Below are 18,418 nucleotides of genomic sequence, written 5' to 3' on the forward strand. Positions count from 1 at the left end.
TGCACAGTGGATTATTAGAAGTGCACAGAAGATGTCTACAAACATTCAGGCTTTATAGACAATCTTCAGGAGAATAGCTCGGTGGGGACGGGGTGAGGAGGAAATAAAATGCTTATTACTACTACCATGGAAGACTAGTCACAGATATACAGTATTTTAAAGAGAGAGCTTCGGCTATTGGGCGGTATAGAAATAAATGAATAAATAAATAAAACAAAAAACAATACTAGCACTAAAACTCAATCTTGTACACAGTTATAAAAAGCCTACCTCCTGAACTCCAACAGCTTCTTAAAAACATTCACAACAAGAAGGCTGAAAATGCCTAAATACAAAACAGTATACAGACTGAAAAAACACAAGGACAAACATATCTTGCTATAAAGAATTAGCAATCTCTACAAGATAAATATTTTGAAACTCTGTTTTAGAAAGACAAGTGTGCCTAATGAGAGAGTTTGTAGTCTTGTTCCATATAAAGGGTGCTTAGAACTAATGAAGGGATTCCTCAGTTTCAAACACGGACTGGGTTCAGACGATCATGACAGGGAAAGAAGCTGTTGTGGCTCACCACCACCACCACCACCACCACCACTACCACTATTTGCATAATCCCCCATGATGCAGCACAGCTTGGTGTGTCATCTGAACCGGGTACGCAGCTTTGTACCCACCCTAAACCCCATGATTTGCAATAGAGGTTGTAGGGTGGGTATGAAGCCACCCCCACCGCATGCCCAGTTCAGATGACACGCCAACCCATGCTGCATCATGGGGAGTTATGCAAACGGTGGGTGAGGGCAGGGGGAGAAGCTGGAATGGCTTCTTCCCCCGTTGTGATCGTCCAAACATAGCCACTGTGTGCTATTCTATGTAGTTAACTGTTACCATTGCTTTTAATGTGTGTTACTGTTTTAGGAAAAACTGTTAAAATATCAATATAAAAATCAATATATTTGCAAGGCTGCATTAAAGGATCTTCTGAAGCATACACTGTTTCCAAACTCAGCCTATGAAAACAATTATGGGAAAAATTCATATTAAATGGTATTTACCGAGCTTCTACAATGATCTCTAGATTTAGGCCTGGCACTCATGGGAGTGTGGGAGCCACAGCAGAGCTTTGGTGTGCGCTGCCAGGGTATCTGGAAAAGTTCCAGGTCGTGCAGAAGGAGCCCATGCCGGTATCATTTCTAGAAAATCTAGGTTAATTCTAGCATGGGGAGGATCCACAACTTGGGCTCCTCCCAACTGGTCATTTCTCATACTATCTCTGTGGCTCAGGAAGGAGTGGTAGTGCTGCTGTAGGTCTCATCGTACCAGGCTATTGTGAGTACTGTTCCTAAGGGGAGTGCTGTTACTCTATATTCTTAAATATATGACCCCTTAAATTGGTATCTTTCAAGGTTACTGGGAAGCTATTAAAAACCCACCATCACCTATGAGATTCCATCAAATCCACAGAGCTCCTAATTTTGAATGTTTTAACTGAGCATATAAGTAAAAGACTATCAGTGAACTTAGTTTCTGATACGTTGTGTTAGAAAATGGTTTATACAAAAGATCTAAAATGAACTGTTTGGTTACTTACTTGCAATATGAGTATATCACCCAGTAACGAAAAGTTCTCTTGGAGTTTACAGTAAATGTTAAAGCTATAAAGTATGAGCCGCTTGAGGTAAGGATGTTCATAGATGTTGCTATATAAATAATGGTGATGATGATTTTTGAAGATTATGATGTTAAAGAACCTAAAACAGAATAAAAACAGCAGTTGAAATTAACAATAGTACAGTGAAGACCTTAAAAGTGCAACGTCCTTAAGTGCCCTTAAAAATGTGAATATGTCCTTTACAAAATTGATAAAAATAAGCATATGGCAATGCAGAATCGTGGCATTTTATGCAGGTTATTTATTTATTTAAAACATTTGTATCCCACCCTATAGCATTAAGATCTCAGGGCGGTGTTATGAACGAGGTCAGATATTAAATACAATGAAAATTGTGTTTAGTGTATTCATATCTTTACAAGAAAATTATCCAAGGTAAATGGATATTCTGTACTGCTAAAAGTACCACAAGGGCAATAAAAGATCAGCAGTGAATGCAGAAGGAAAACAGTGTGTACGCTGAGACACCCTGAGTTAAACACTTTGGCTCAAAAAAGTTCCTTGGGATATGCAAAACAGAATGTAACATGCCAGGCAAGGCGATGATTGGAAATAGTTACAGAAAATATTAATTTATACCTCACAAAATTACCCCATAGAGCCCCATTTTCTTTTTATGACATGTGAATGTGTTCAGAGTATTAGACTAAACTTCACTGAATGTGACTCATTCAGATTCAATGATGACTTATTCAGATTCAATGACTCATTCAGATTCAATGACAGAATTCACACAAGAATTCTGTGTTCTTCTGGCCCATTTCAGATATTGTGCCGAAGCTAACTCCCCAAGCCATGGTTTGAGTGTCAAAACATACAGGCAAACCATAGTTTAGAGCTGCTCATCTATATTCATTTTGCATCTATTCATTACTCCTATTTCTATGGTGCAGCTGCCTCTAGAGAAGGAGCAACAGATGTAGCTATGGTGTATTAGAATCATAGAATAGTAGGGTTGGAAGGGGCCTACAAGACCATCGAGTCCAACCCCCTGCTCAATGCAAGAATCCAAGTCAGAGCATCCCTGACAGATGGCAGTCCAGCCTCATCTTGAATGCCTCCAGTGTGGGAGAGCCCACTACCTTCCTAGGTCATTGGTCCCATTGTCGTATTGCTCTAACTGTCAGGAATTTTTTCCTGATGTTCAGCTGGAATCTGGCTTACTGTAACTTGAGCCCATTATTCTTTGTCCTGCATTTTGGGATGATCGAGAAGAGATCCTGGCCTTCCTCTCTGTGACAACCTTTCAAGTACTTGAAGAGCGCTATCATATCTGCCGTCAGTCTTCTCTTCTCAAGGCTAAACATGCCCAGTTCTTTCAGTCTCTCTTCATAGGGCTTTGTTTCCAGTCTCCTGATCATCTTCGTTGCCCTCCTCTGAACCTTCTCCAGCTTGTCTGCATCCTTCTTAAAGTCCAGTGCCCAGAACTGGACAGAGTACTCCAGATGAGGCCTAACTGTTAATTCAGATTCATGCCAAACCACAGTTAGTACTATCCATATTTTGCAGATTCACTTCAGATGGTTGCTTTGATATGTTTTGTTTTTTAATTGATAATCTGTATCATCCGGAAGGCCTAAATAATAGCAATATGAAATAAATAAATACCCAATTTAAAATTCAATTTAAAACCATTTAAAACATCTTCAAAGGTATTAAGCCTTTTATTTATCAACTTAATACTAGGCTCCAAAAGTTAGCCTGAATAGAAAATTTTGGAATGTCTCTGAAAGATGCTTAGATGGCAGCAAATTTCTAAGCAGCTTGTGTAGTTGTGATGGATCCACTAACAAATGCCTGTCTCTGTCCTGTTGCTTCTCTTCCTCTTGGCAGGTTTGGATCACTTAGGTGCTGGTTTGATCTATAAAGTCCTGTGTAGTTTAGATCTACATACTTTAGACTTAGGTTATTTTATCTACTCAAAGAAACGTCATAATGGTTATTAGGAGCATTAAAGGCATGTGAAATGCATTGGTAGTTTCTTGTTTCAGGTCTCCCTTCTCCATAGAGCCATTTAATGAGTATTTCTGAACATCTTTTAGAAGCAGTATTGAAGCTCCTTCTTCTAGTTCTGAATATTTGTAGTTTTTCTGTAGTTTTTCCATTCTTTATCTATGTAGCTTGTGCTACAAAAACACCAAAGAAGTATTACATTTCATTTCAAAATATTTGTGCCAATATTTCTTTCTGTAGATCAGTTTTTATACTCTGTCATCGTAAACATTCCTATCCAGGTCCCTCAATATTTTGGGCGCCTGATGCAGAGAGTTGCCTGTGCACAAGCTCAGTTAAATGTGCTTCTCCTGGTGGACCACCCTGAACATATAAGGAAGTTCCCTCAGGATACCAGGGTGTGTTTGTATATTTTATTTGCAGTGGAGGATCTTTTACTTGAATGTGAAGTGTATATGGAACTACAAGTTAAATATATTCTACTATAATTGTTAAAATTCGGAGGGAAATCCAACCATGAGGCCCTAATGGACAGTTATCCAAAGCTGGCTGTCCATCTACGCTCATTAAGCTGTGCTAGAGGGAACAACTGCTAGCACAATGGGAAGCTAGTGCTTTCTGGAACTACCCCAGACTAATCAAAACTAGTTTCCGGAATGGGACAGATCAGCAGAGCTCCCTTAAGCCAGCGCCGCTGATTTGTTCCACTCTGGAAATGCTAGTTACAGCTAATTTCCAGCTGTACAAAGAAGTGCAAGCTTCCCATTTTACTAGTGGCCATTCCCACAAGCTTTGGATATTGCCCAATGTATTTTCTGCCCTATTGGAGGAGGTATTTATTTATTTAGTTGATTTGTACTTCGTCTTTCTACCAAGAAAAATGGCACTCAAGATATGTCACGTTCAGAACAGGAAATTAAGTGTAGCAGTTTTGAAAATGCACTTGAAATGTAATGGATCTATGTAAGGATGTACTTGGGAAATTTCTAGCAAGGAAGCTCCTTCTGCACTGTACATAATTGTAGTATACCAATTCATTATATTTATTTGTATTTTACTTTTCTCCATAATGCTATAATTTTTAGTGTCTATAATCTAATTCCCTGAACTAATTATCTATATGAAACCAAATGATTAGAGGGGGTTTTTCACTGAAATTGAATGGTGGCTGCTTTTTAAAAATACAGTAACATATCATATATGTTTATTTTCTAAAATACTAGAAGAGAAATACTGGAGAAACTCCTGATATTATGGACTGCAGCATGATAAAAAAAAATAATTACATTTTAAAATGTCAGTTGCAGAAGCAGGGAAAGAAGGGACAAAAATACATTCTTTAAAACTATTATTTTTTGAAAGCTGCAAAACTCCAAAGAGCAAGTCTGGGAAAGTATTTGTAATTCCAAGAATCAGCTTCAGTTATTTAGGACTCAGAATCAGAATCGCATTTTTAGGTACCACCCCTGAACAAGGCAGAATATGTATTTAATATTTCTAGGAACCAGCATCAAGTTCCTAGGCAGCCAAGTTCCAAGGTTGTTATTTTCAAGTCCTGCTATAGGGTCATAACACATTATGAGAGCAAAATAGATGTCATTATGTTATTCAGAAAAAAATACACATTTACAAGCTTTAACATAGATATAAGTCACCACGGTATAGTCAAGTGTAATACTTTAATAAACTAGGGTCACAACCCAGAGTAGCTGGTTACACATACCTAGGGGAGCCAAATATGCTGCCAGTGCTTTCTTGGCTGTTTTTACAGCTGCATCCAACAAGATAAGCAGCTGTGGGAACTATGGAGGTGAAAATACTGAATTTCCAGTTGCATGTGTATTCAGTTGCATGGCTTCATGAGTACTTCTTCTCTATAAAACACCATAAACACTGATTAGTGCCAGCCCAATGTTTTGTTGTCTGGAATGGAGATAAAATGGGCTGTCACCTCCCCACTCTGTACTAGGGCAACATTTTAAAAGTTCTTGCTGTACCATTCAGATACCACTTCCTTCATCTATCTCTCCCTCCCGCCCCCATGCCACCTAGAGCAGTTTCACCCTGCTGCATTGCAGGGCCAGCTCTGCTATTGATGGTACCATATAAATACTTTATTTACTTACTGGCCTGGTTTGCATGTAACAGCAACCCAGAGTATAGGTTGTTGTTGAACCATGGGTTGTCGTTACGTGAAAACCCTGCAGTATGGTTTAATTATGAATTGTTAACCCCAAAAACCTAAGAAGAGAACCCATGGTTTATTTTTGGGTTGTGAACTCTGGGTTGTTTGTGATTAACAACCCATAGTTAAGTCATAGGGCAGACTTCACAAGTAACAACAACCCACAGTTGAATGACAACTAAACACCCATGCTCTGTGTTGTCATTACGTGCGAACGAGGTCACTATATTTCTTAATTGCCTCATAACCTAAGTTTTCTAAGTCAGCCGTGGACAGAAGATGTTTTAGACTTCAGTTTCTGGAAGCCTCTGCCAGCGTGGTCAATGGTCAGGAATGCTGGGAGTTGAAGTCCAAAACACCTGGAGATGTACTTTCTGCCTACCCCTGCTCTAGACAATGTACAATGAGCAATTAAAACAATTTAAAATGGAAATTTCATATAATAAAGCAAATGCAGGACAACACTAAAATCAATAAAATAAAACAACCAAAACCCAGAACAAATAGAACATAAAGCTGGCAACCATCATATATAAAATAACAATAACAACATTTGAAGTATGTTCTGAATGTTGCTTGATAGTCGTTTCAAATGTGGACCACAACTCCATGGGTTTGCTGATGTAGATTAAATGTGTTTATAGATAATTTCAAGATCTGGTGGGTGGAGAATCAGATACAGTTGATATCCTTTGTCTGAAGAAGTGCATAAAGTTTGAAAACTTACTATCCACCCTCAAGTTGAGCTAGTAAATAATATATAAAAAAAGCCTGACCTCTCCTTTCATTGGACCAACTAAATCTCCTGCAACTAAATAATGGATTGTATCCAATATTGGCATTGCCTTAGTGGAAAGCTCTTCTGCTCATGCAAGTCAAGGCACCTAGTTTTTAACAATCACACCTCTGTACTGCAGCCCTCCAAGGCATATCCCATCCTACTCTGAATGCTCTCCCAACCCTCAAGAGCAGCTTGGGTGTGTATGTGGAAATGAGGGACTTACCTTTATCAACTGGAAGGGCAATTTTTATGTATATGGAATGTATATTTTTATGTATATTTGACATTTGGCCAGAATGCTGAGACTGATATGCAGAACTCTTTTTTAGTAAGTCCTGTAGTGATCATATAAGGATAAAGACCTTAGCCTGAAATCCTAGTACAATTAACTGTGGACTCCCACTGTCTTTAATGGAATCAGACTTTCACCTAGCTGGTCTCATAGCTGCCATCTGAGTACTGAACAATGCTAAGCTTGTCTTTAAAAGTACATCCAGTTACATCAAGTGACATGTTCCCATTTCCAAGAAGCTGGTGATGGCAAAATTAATAGACTGTTGCACCTATATGACATGGTTTTCCTAGCCCAGGATATAGAAAAATGCCTTTGTTCCCATTGCAACCAGAACACTTCTTCTTTTTCTTTTTTACAAATTCCATAAATGTGTCCTTTACCACAACATCTCATGGCTAGAAATTTTTTTTGGGCGGGGGAGTTATATGGTTCTAAATGAGTGAAAATATACTCCAAGGCTAAGCTGCCTTGAAGTTCAATTTGAAGGTATTGTTACAATTTCAGTAGCATATGGCTGACATTTAATTACATGAATTAATTGTGCATGTCTCTGGAAACAAAGAACAAAGGTGATTCATCATGAGTGATTTTTGCAAGGGCCTCCGTTCCAGCACTCTTAAGACAGTAAAGCTTTATAATCATATATATTGACCAGATTAGCTCATGTGCCTTCTGAAAGGGACCTTCTGAAAGATAAAGCTTAAGGGGTTTTTTTTAAGTAAAAGGGAACAAGAGACAAAAACACAGAATGTGGCCTTTACAGAAATGTTTTTCTTTTGAGAATTGTGTATCATCATTCCCAAGTTTCTTTTTCCCATGGCTTTCTGTAAGAATGGCTCTGGTTCTATAGGCCTTATTCATCATTAAGCAATTTTTAAGTTAGTGTTTAATATTAAGTGATTTTAATTTATGTTATTGTAAACCACCATCTTAAAAGCGAAAGCAAGTGTAAAACATAAAGTAGATGTACAACAAACCCCCAAAGCCAGAAAATAGTGGAACTAAGTAAAGTGAATTTATAACAAATCATTAATACTTATGAATACTAAGAATGGAATGATTAGTAGGCTTTTCTGTGGTGGAAATAATCAGTTGCTTCATGTACTCCAGTATGAGACTGACTGATGGTTCCCTTGAAGATAGCATCCACTTCAAATGGTACAAAAAACCAGCTTGGGCCCTTATTCTTTGGATTTTGCTGGAGTCTTGCATGAATTTGTTAGTGTATCTTGATTGCTTGACTGCTTCAGTTTCTCCCAGATGAGTAATTTATAGCCAATAAAAAGAAGAAACGCCTCTGTTGGTAGAGGTGCTCAGAAATGACTTATATTTTAGGTCAGATCTTCTAGGATTTTAAACTATGAGCATCTCTACACCAGCCTAAAATCCCACATTTAAAACAAGGCTTTCTGCTTCCATTTTAAATGCAGGATCACAAACTCCCTTTACATGTGCTTCCTTCCCCCCCTTTCCCCCTCCTTTCCCCCCTTATCTAAGTCTTCCATATGTTTCAGTATACAGCCACTAGATGGTGCTGTAGTCTAGCTCCTCATATTGAGGCTTTTCCTTTTTCACAAGGGAACTCAGGCGAAACGCAAATGCTGTAATCTGATAGCTTGTTATCGCCAATCTTTAAAAAAATGGAATAAAGGTCATTTAGCGCGGGAGATGCCCTGGAGGTTGATGGCATCATCTAAAGGGCCCACAAACATCTGTGAGTAACCATTCTCAATAGCAGGATAAAAGCTCCATGTGAAGAAGCCCTATAGCTTTCCAAATGCTTCGGGTGAGTGCTTCAAGTTCTCCCACACACCAACTTTTTTTTTCTGGTCCCAGAATTTTAATGGGAAATCATTAAACATTGCTAATGATAGTAGTGATGATGGTGATGACGAAGACGATGAAGACAAAGGACTGCTCATATACTTTTGGCTTTTCTGTGGTATTTGGCTCTTCCAGCATCTTGGACCTGCTGCTCTTACAGGCTTCAGACACGATAGGCTTCACAGATGTGATGTGAAGACTGGAAGAGAGTTCAGCAGTTTTGCTCATATTGGGCTGGGAAAGTTCTAGACAGAAAATACCAATACGGAATTGAACAGAGTATCTAAGACGCACTAAAATGCAACAGTATGATAGATAAGACGCTTGATCTTTTAAACTGATTTGTCATTAAATTAAGAAGGAATGAAATCAAGTCTGACTGAATACTTTATAAAGAAACAGGGTGATGGCTCCAGATACCAGAGAGTTCTGTTGGGATGTGGAATATTGTGTCCTGCTCTTCTCAAAACATACATATCAATTACTACCTATGCGAGTGCTATTGCCAAAGGTTGCTTTTCTGTGCAAGATACTCAGGCAGAACCAAGCTTTACAGTGCAATCCTATGCATGACTTCTAAAAAGTAAGACCCACTGAATTCAATTAGGCTTGCTCCCAGATAAATGTACATAGCAGGTCAAAGGCATTTCCTGTGGCCCACCAAGGCTTGCCCAGCCTTGCTGCCAAAATTGCCACCAAATTCTTATGCCCTCCTGCCTGGCCTTTCTTGATTGGAGGGAGAAGAGGGTAAAATGCCTCCCTGCAATGAATGGAGACAGATCTGATCCCCCACCCCACCAAGCTCCTCTGTTGATTCAGAGCACCCCATTAAATTAAATTCAGTGGGTCTTACTCCCAAGTAAGTGTGCTGAGGGTTGCAGAATTACAGCGTGTCAGTCCCAATCCACCAGAAACATGCAAGGGGAGGGAAAGGGGCAGGAACCAGGGAGGAATTATTGCTACACTCTAAGCCGCATCACCACCCCCGTGAGAAGGAAAGAAACAAAAAATAACTCAATGGGGGACAGCCGTCTAAAGAGAATGACCCAGTCCTGCAATGATACCGGATGGGGAAACAACTGGCATTGATGTGGAATTCCCCGCCTGTGTGATGAGACCCTAAGATGATCAATTAGGTCTGCAAAGGGAGGCACTACAATTGCCCATGGTAACTGCAGCAGCAACCTCATCAAAGAGGACAACCAACAACATATGCTTCTCACCCATGCTAGTGCCTGCTCCATTTCTGTCACTGCTCCATTTTTAAAGAGGTGGGCAGTTGGCTTCAAGAATGGCTCTGCATGGCTTTTCGAAGCACAGACATTTATTTATTTATTTCTATACCACCCAGTCACCAAAGCTCTCTGGGCGGTTGTCAAAAATTAAAACCAAACGGCAAACAGTAAAATAATATAAAATATATAGAACATTAAAACCACAATATAACAATACAACCACAATAAAACCTAGCAGCAGTGCAGGAATTTAAAATATAGATTTAAAACAGCAAAGCTAAAAGTCTAGAAAGCTAAAATGCTAAAATGCTTGGGAAAATAAAAAGGTCTTCACCTGGTTCCGGAAGGAATACAGTGTAGGTGCCAGGCAAACCTCATTAGGGAACTCATTCCACAGCTGGGGTGCCACAGCAGAAAAAGCCCTCTTCCTAGTAGCCACCCGCTTCACTTCCTTTGACAGGGGCTCACAGAGAAGGGTTGTTGAGGATGATCTTAAGGTCCGGGCAGGCACATATGGGAGGAGGCGATCCTTCAGATAACCTGGCCCCAAGCTGTTAAGGGCTTTAAATGTTAATACCAGCACTTTGAATCGGGCCCGGAAATGGACTGGCAGCCAGTGCAACTGAAAAAGTACTGGTGTAATATGAGCTCGCTGGCCAGTCCCTGTTAACAATCTTGCTGTCCTATTTTGGACCAGCTGAAGTTTCCGGACCATTTTCAAAGGCAGCCCCACATATAACACATTGCAGTAATCCAGACGAGAAGTTATCACAGCATGGATAACTGTAGCTAGGCTATCTCTGTCCAGATAAGGGCATAGTTGGTATCCCAGCCTAAGCTGATAAAAAGTGCTCCGTGCCACTGAGTTCACCTGTGCCTCAAGTGACAGTTCTGGATCCAAGAGCACCCCGAAACTACGAATGTGATCCTTTAGGGGGAGTGCAACCCCCTCCAGAACAGGTTGAATATCACCTCGCCAGGCAGACGAACCACCCACTAACAGTGCCTCCGTCTTGTCTGGATTGAGTTTCAGTTTATTGGTCCTCATCCAGTCCATTACCGTGCCCAGGCCCTGATTCAGAACAGCCTCTGCCTCACCTGGTTTTGATGAAAAAGAGAGGTAGCGCTGGGTGTCATCCGTATATTGATGGCACCTCAGCCCACACCTCCAGATAACCTCCCCCAGCGGTTTCATGTAGATGTTAAACAGCATAGGGGATAAAATAGAGCCCCGTGGAACCCCATGGCATAATTGCCATGGCACAGAGCAATAATCCCCCAGCACCACCTTCTGGAATCAGCCATCCAAGTAGGAGCGGAACCACTGTAGTGCAGTGCCTCCAACTCCCAACCCAGACATCCTATCCATCCTATCCATGGTCAATGGTATCGAAAGCTGCTGAGAGGTCCAGGAGAATCAACAGGGTCACACTCCCCCTGTCCCTCTCCCGGCAGAGGTCATCCCACAGGGTGACCAGGGCTGTTTCTGTTCCAAAACCAGATCTGAAGCCCGATTGAAATGGATCTAGCCTGGAGCTGTCCTGCAACCACCCGCTCAAGCACCTTGCCCAGGAAGGGGATGTTGGCCACTGGCCTATAATTGTTAACATCCTCCGGATCCAGATTAGGCTTTTTCAGGAGTGGTCTGATTACTGCCTCTTTTAAAGGCCGGCACCACTCCCTGTCAAGGGCTCCTTGGAGGCCTCTCTCAGTCTAATCCAGTAGCCAAGTCCAGACACAGACAAAGGGATTCCTTTCAAAGCTTTATTCTTCTTTTACAACTTAACAACTCTACAGGTAGCAACTAGATCTGAGCAGCAGAGTACCTATGCCCTAAGTTGGAACAGTTGGTCCCTGTTTGAAAGGGAATTACTGGCAGACCCCTGAACTTAAGGACAAGGGAGAGTCCCTCCCCTTTTCCCTTGGATCCTCTGGGCGCAGCCGTTGTTTGCGCGCCAACTGGGCACTACGCCTCCTTTCTGCGCCCTCCATTTGGCGCCGCTCTCTGCATTGGCGTCGTGCATCCACCAAGTCTACTTCCCGCGCTCGGTCACTCTCTGGACTGCTATCTAATCTAGGAATGCTGGTGGGAGGAATCTCCGTCAGCTGTGGGCCCGGGAAAGAGGAGCGCGCTCCTCTCCCAGGAGCGACTGCTATTCCTCAGAATCAGAGCTACTCTGGGATTCTATGGGCTCAGTGTCCACCCTGACACTCCCTCTCTCAAGGAGGAATTTACAACCTCCTGGACCCAGCCGGACATCCTCTCCTTGTTTGATTTAATAAGCCGTGAAGGGCAAGGGTCAAGCACACAAGTGTCAATTGGACTTGGCCAAGCACCTTGTCCACATCCCCAGGCCTCAATAACTGAAACTCATCCAATAAAACTGGACCAGACGGTGCTCTGAACGTCTCTACCAATGGAACTGCATTAATCGTGGTGTCCAGTTCATGACAAATCTGACAGACTTCCACAGTCTCTCTCCCTGGCCCAGTCTCTCTCCCTGGCCCAGAATGTAACAAGCCATGAACCACTTGGAAAAGCTGTGCTGGACGACAGTGAGAAGATGCAATGCTGGTGGAAAAGAACTGTCTCTTTGCCACCCTCACTGCCACACAGTAAGCTCGATAGTGAGCTCTTACCTGTGTTCGGTCAGACTCAGCACAAGTTTTCCTCCACCTGCATTCTAGCCATCTCCCCTCTTGCTTCATTGCCCTCAGCTCAGGTGTATACCAAGGAGCAGGCCGGGCTCTGCTCAGAGGGAGAGGGCACTTGGGCGCAATTGTGTCAACTGCCTGAGTCATCTCTGCATTCCACAGAGTGACCTGGGCTTCAACAGGAGCACCAGCCATACCAGCAGGAAAGTCCCCCAGAGCCCTCTGGAATCCATCGGAATCCATTAGCCTCCAGGGCCGGACCATTTTAATAGCCCCCCCCCCCCCCCGTTGCAGAGGGGGAAGGCTGCCAAGAGTCTAAACCTCAACAGGAAGTGATCTGACCATGACAAGGGGACAGATGTTAATTCTTCCACTTTCAGATCACCATCCTCCTGCCCAGTCGAGAAAACCAGATCAAGCATGTGTCCTTTTATATGCGTTGGGTCAATGACATGTTGGGACAGCCCCATAGTTGTCATGGCAGCCATGAAGTCCTGAGCCGCCCCGGATACAGCGGCCTTGGCATGGAAGTTGAGGTCCCCCAGGACCATCATCCTCAACACCAAGTCCAAGACCACCTCCATCAGCTCAGGCAGGGAGTCTGATGGGCAGCGGGGTGGGCAGTACACCAACAGAATCCCTAATCTGTCCCGGGTACCCAGCACAAGCTACAAGCACTCAAGATCTGCACTCGAATGAGCAGGAAGCCTAGAGAGGGAGATTGAATTCCTATAGACCACGGCAACCCCCTTCCCCGACCCTTGAGTCAGTGTTGGTGCTGCACTGAGTACCCAGGAGGGCACAGCTGGGAGAGAGTGACCCCTCCCAGTTCCCCCACCCAGGTCTCAGTAATACATACCAGGTCTACCCCTCATCCACAATCAAATCATGGATGAGGGAGGTTTTATTTTGGATCGACCTGGCAATCAGCAGCAGCAGCACCAGACTCGAAGGCAGACTGGTAAGGCCGCCATGAACCATCAGGTTGGGGGAAGAACCAGAAGAGGGGATAGCAATAAGGTGTCTAACCCCTCTTCTCCTCAGCTGGCCTGTTAATCCTCCAACGCCATACCTCCCCCAGCCTCCAGTTATGGTGGTACCTCCCCCACCCCCTGAGTTGCTCAAAGGTCCTCCCAGGCACATATATAAGATATAAAATATACAATAGTATAAAAGAAGATAAAAGAGAGCAGCAGCTAAGAAGGAGCAGATAAAATCTACGTTTGCCCCTTTCTCCCTGGTCTTTAAAACTGCTGCCCTCTGCTGCTGCTATTTGCTGCTGGTATCTGTGGCTGCTGGTGTCTCTGGAGAGGCAGTGGGTGGGTCTTCATGTGCTCCTCCATGCATCTCCAAGTGCAACACTATGTGCGCACTTGGCGCGACACCGAGGTGCATGCCAAGGCGCTGCCTCTGGCAGCCCTGCCTTAAGTACCTGTTTGGCAGGGGCAGAAACAGGCTCAGGGTCCATCTGGTGCAGCTGGTCCCCCTTCCCACTGGCTCCTTCCCAAGCAGCTTCTGGCAGCCCTGCCTTAAGTACCTGTTTGGCAGGGGCAGAAACAGGCTCAGGAACAAGTGCATTAATGACTACAAATAGAGGATGGCAAAAACACAGACCAAATTGAAGGAATAATAAACAGTAATATGAGTAGGAGCTTACGTTGGACGAGCTTATTTATTTATATATTGATTTAAGCTATTGATATACCACTTGATATCATAAGATCTTTAAGGATGCAATCCTATGCATGTTGAGGCAGAAAGAATTCGTACAACTCCCAGCATGCCCCAACCAGGATTGCACCCTAAGGATTAAGGATTTCACCTAAGCAGTTTACATATAGAATACATAAAATACAATGTAAAGGCCAATATATTAAAAACATTAAAAATATTACAGAAAAAAGTAAAGCAAAGAAGTACAATTACATGTCAGGGAAGCCTGAGTAAATGGGTGTGTCTTCAAGAGGTGTCTGAAATTTGCCACAGTTTCTGCCTCTCGGACAACACATGGTAGAGCGTTCCATGCTGAGAAGTCCTGCTTACGTGCTGTTACTTGAAAGCACACTGTTGGTCGTGGGATGACCAATTAGGCCTCCTGAGAAGATATCAGGAGTTGGTTTGGTGTATATAGGGGAAGACAGTTTGCTAGATATCCTAGTCCCAAGTTGAATGTAAACAACAAAACCAAGACATGACTCTATAGCTAATAGGCAACCAGTGCAGTTCTTCTAATACAGGTGTAATATGTGTATAGCTAGGTGCTCCACTGAGCATCTTATGCACCCTTATTAGCTGATTTGTATGCACCCTACACATTGAGAAACAGTGCTTTAGACCAGCTTTCTGTGTAAAGGGAAAATTCAGACATCTAATTGGGGATGCAAGTAGGAAGCTGTGTTCCTCTCACAAAATGCAAAATAGACTTTCTTGTATCATTGGAAAATGCCTTTCATTCAATTTAGACTTGAGCCTTCCTCAGAAATCCAGGCCCCACATGGACTTGGCATGTGGTTGGCAGTGTCAGGAATGATTCTGAGCATGTGGAGATATTAGCAGCTCAGATTCGGAATGGGAACAACCAGGACCGGGGGAGGCTTCCTCCCTAGTGAGCTCAGATATGGATAGGCATCCTTCTCAGGACCTTGGCACACAGATGGCTCGACCTGAAGCCCCCCCTTTCCTCCTCCATGAGAACTCAGGTGTCGGGGAGGAGGAGAGTGCAGGGTGTGACTTGAAGGATGCTAGAGTCCAGCGCAGAGCAAAGCGAGAAAAGTTAGAGGCAGAGCTCAGACATTCCACCTGATTGGCTATGTGTGATAGCCTACGTAGGAAGGCACAACTGTAAGGGAGGGGCATCCCCCCCAAGTTATTCTGGCTGGCAAGTTCTTGTTTCAAACTGCCAGCAGGTCTCTAACTCCCACTTGGCTCCTCTATTGATATTCGTAATTGTGTGGAGTAGCTGTTCCCCTTTGTAGCCTGAGAGTCTCTGAGGATTTGCATTTGTAAAGAACCTGGATGTTAACTAATAAAGTAGTGAGCATGCAGCCTGGTATCTTGCGGTGTGTGATTGAGAAGGGAGAGGACCATGGGATCTGACAGGTAGGCTGACTCCCTCACCCACTGCACACAGGTTTGCCAGAGATTGCTCAGGGTTCCAAACTTGCCCTTACTAGGACTTACTGACGTTGTTTCCACCTTGTACCTCAGTCAGCTGTGCTTGACCACATATTATCCGCTATATAGTTGTACAGGAGGGGCCCTTCATTTGTATTTCAAGGATTCAGGTGTGCAATAGGCATATGTAAAAATATGTTTGAATTCTAATAACCATACCTACCTCCAAAAAGGAGCAGTTCTGGAATGTGTGAGTCTTCTCTCAGAAACGTATGCAGGCAGTATATTCCATTACTTGTTCCTTAAATGTTCCAAAGGCAAATGTGAATATGAACAACCCTTGAAACTATCCATCATCTTTAGGTTTGCCAGGCTGGCAACCCAGAGACTATCTTGGATGTAAAGTCATAGCAATAGCTGGTGAGGCATGATACTTGACTATTGTCACTGAGCAGAAGCCAAGGTTGGGAGCACATCTTTACTTGAATGAAATGAGAGATGGCAGTCTAGGCAGGGGGCTGGTCTTTTAAATGGGATGTCTGGAAACGAAGTAGTATTATTCTGTAGGAGGATGAAATTGGCAAGTGAACTGGATTTTGGAAAGAAGCCATGAAGATGTTAGAGTGCTTATGCCAGCAAGGCTTTTTTTAAAAGGGAAAAGTAGTCTCTGGGCTTTCAGTCAGACAACTGATACCATCTTCTACTTATAAATAGCTCTCTAACTATAGTTGCACCCTGGCTTTATTAGGGCTTTCCTGCATGGTCACTTGAACTATATCCCAACCACATTTTAGCCTACTTCAGTGCTTGCACTTCTATCCTTTCTGTAGCAGTAACCACTAGGTGAAAGATCATCTGGTCAAGTCATAGTTTTTGCTGCAATTACAAAGGCTGTTGATGTACTATGAGGGAGGTTTAACTTATTTTCCCTGGTTTAAAATATTGCTTTACCTGAAATGCGCACAGAAGAAAAGTACAACTGGAGCAAAGTGTGTGTTGACTGTGCTTTGAAAGAGAAGCAAATATGCACCTTTTTAATTCTCAGAGAAAGATCTTACAGAAAGAACCTTCATCTACTGTAAAGCAATGAACCAAGGATAACACAATTCTACTATACGTCAAAGTAAATGTAGAAAATACTAGTAAATATAGGGTTGTATCCAATGTTAGTTCCATTAAAGTGAGTGGACTAGTATTGGATACAACCCGTGGCTTGTGTTCTGCATGCATACACATGTTCCTGGCTGCCACTGAACTCTTTTTAATCCAACTGTGTGAAGGAGATGCTTCCAACTCATGGCATTCTGTCATGTGTATGGCTTGCTTTGCTCTTTTTTGGAGTGCTAGCTGCTATTATGAATTCGTTGTCGTATTCCAGGTTTCATGCGAGAGGTAAATGTCCCACTTCCAAACATTTGCAATAATCAGGGCTTCTTGTGCTTTGTATGTGCCAAATTTCAGCTTTTTATCGTTGTGTAAATAGCATAATTTTGATTTACCCATCAAAGAGTGAGATCTGAGCATATTATATATAAAGTCACACTGTCACTACTCTCACCATTAACTATTGTAAAAATGTTGAAGCCTATGGAAAGTAGGAAATACTTTTTGAAAAACTGTATGGGGCTGGAAATTGGCATACAAATAGGTTTATATAAATAAATAAAACAATGCATTTTTCCAAGTACTTCAAAATGAAAAGGCCCATTTCTGGTTTGGGTTTATTGCCTGTGCTGTATTCACACAGCTTACTCTTCACTTCATTTGACAAGAGCCTTTCAGATGCCACTCTTAAAACTTTCCTTAACTCCTTTGCAGCTGTCTGTAGAAACGAAGAGGGAATGCAGGTGTCCTCAGTTTATAAGCTGAATTTGGGAAGAGATGTTGCTAATATTCTAACACATTTGGTACATTCCATTCATATGAAAAAGTGATGGTTGTAATACTGGAGATCAGTGATTTGGGGATGTCTATTTCAGCCATGGAAACAAAGAAGTATTCTCATGCCGAGGGATAAAACTGGCAGTGGACTGGTTTTTGGAAAGAGGCCACAAAGATGTCACAGTATTTGTGCCAGCGTGGAGAAAAGAACAGTCCCGACCGGATGCTCTCATTACAGGTATACTCTGGTCTGCCTTCAGGCTATGACAATGCTAGGATCACTTTTTTTGACTGACTGAAGAAATGTTTTAGAGACCAAATGTTTACCTTCCTCCAGACTGCTCACTCCAAAGTATCTTCTAGCATGCAATCATATGCTGAGTTTTAAAGTGTTCTGCCCAAGGGTGGAGTTGGTATGATCTTTGTGGATGTGATCTCAAACAAATTTATGGAGGATAGATTTATCAGCAGCTGTCAGCCATGATAGCTAAATTGTTTGTTTAGCCTGCTTGTTCAGAGTCAGTTATATTTCTGATTACCAAACACTGCAGATAAGGAAAAGGAGATGCCTATTTCCATTATAACCTGCTGCTGAGCTTCCCAGAGGCATCTGGCTGGCCACTAATGGAACCAGAATGCTAGACTTGAGAGACCTTGGGTCTGATCCAATAAACTGGTCCTTAGAGGATTGCCTTCTTTATTTAAAAAAGAAGAAGAAGAAGAAGGGTGCAGTCCTATGCATGTGTAAACGGAAAAAAGTGCTATACCTCCCAGCGTTCTCCAGCCAGCCACAGGATTGCACCCTAAGCCAGTTTCTGATTAA

General features: G+C 42.5%; 1 protein-coding gene and 1 long non-coding RNA gene across 9 annotated transcripts in view; one reads left to right on the plus strand and one right to left on the minus strand.

The window, feature by feature from the left end:
• Nucleotides 1-18,418, plus strand: part of ZC3H12C (zinc finger CCCH-type containing 12C) — an 81,582-nt gene that overhangs the window by 46,987 nt on the left and 16,177 nt on the right. For 7 of the 8 annotated variants that reach the window (XM_084842759.1, XM_084842756.1, XM_084842755.1 and 4 more), the window contains one exon: nucleotides 17,694-17,833. The exons of the other annotated variant lie outside the window; for it this stretch is intronic. In XM_084842759.1, the coding sequence (XP_084698885.1) occupies nucleotides 17,694-17,833 (140 nt within the window). The remainder of the gene's footprint in view (nucleotides 1-17,693; nucleotides 17,834-18,418) is intronic. 8 annotated transcript variants of the gene reach the window in all.
• LOC146349490 (uncharacterized) overlaps nucleotides 1-18,418 on the minus strand; it is a 27,266-nt gene continuing 8,848 nt past the window's right edge. The window contains exons 3-4 of the long non-coding RNA XR_014788991.1: nucleotides 5,349-5,499; nucleotides 1-1,751 (exon numbers count right to left, since the gene is read on the minus strand). This is a non-coding gene — a long non-coding RNA (uncharacterized LOC146349490). The remainder of the gene's footprint in view (nucleotides 1,752-5,348; nucleotides 5,500-18,418) is intronic.

This window comes from Heloderma suspectum, chromosome 3 (assembly GCF_057233095.1).
Source record: "Heloderma suspectum isolate Gila_16-S chromosome 3, 16-S_ref, whole genome shotgun sequence".
Classification (NCBI taxonomy): Eukaryota; Metazoa; Chordata; class Lepidosauria; order Squamata; family Helodermatidae; genus Heloderma; species Heloderma suspectum.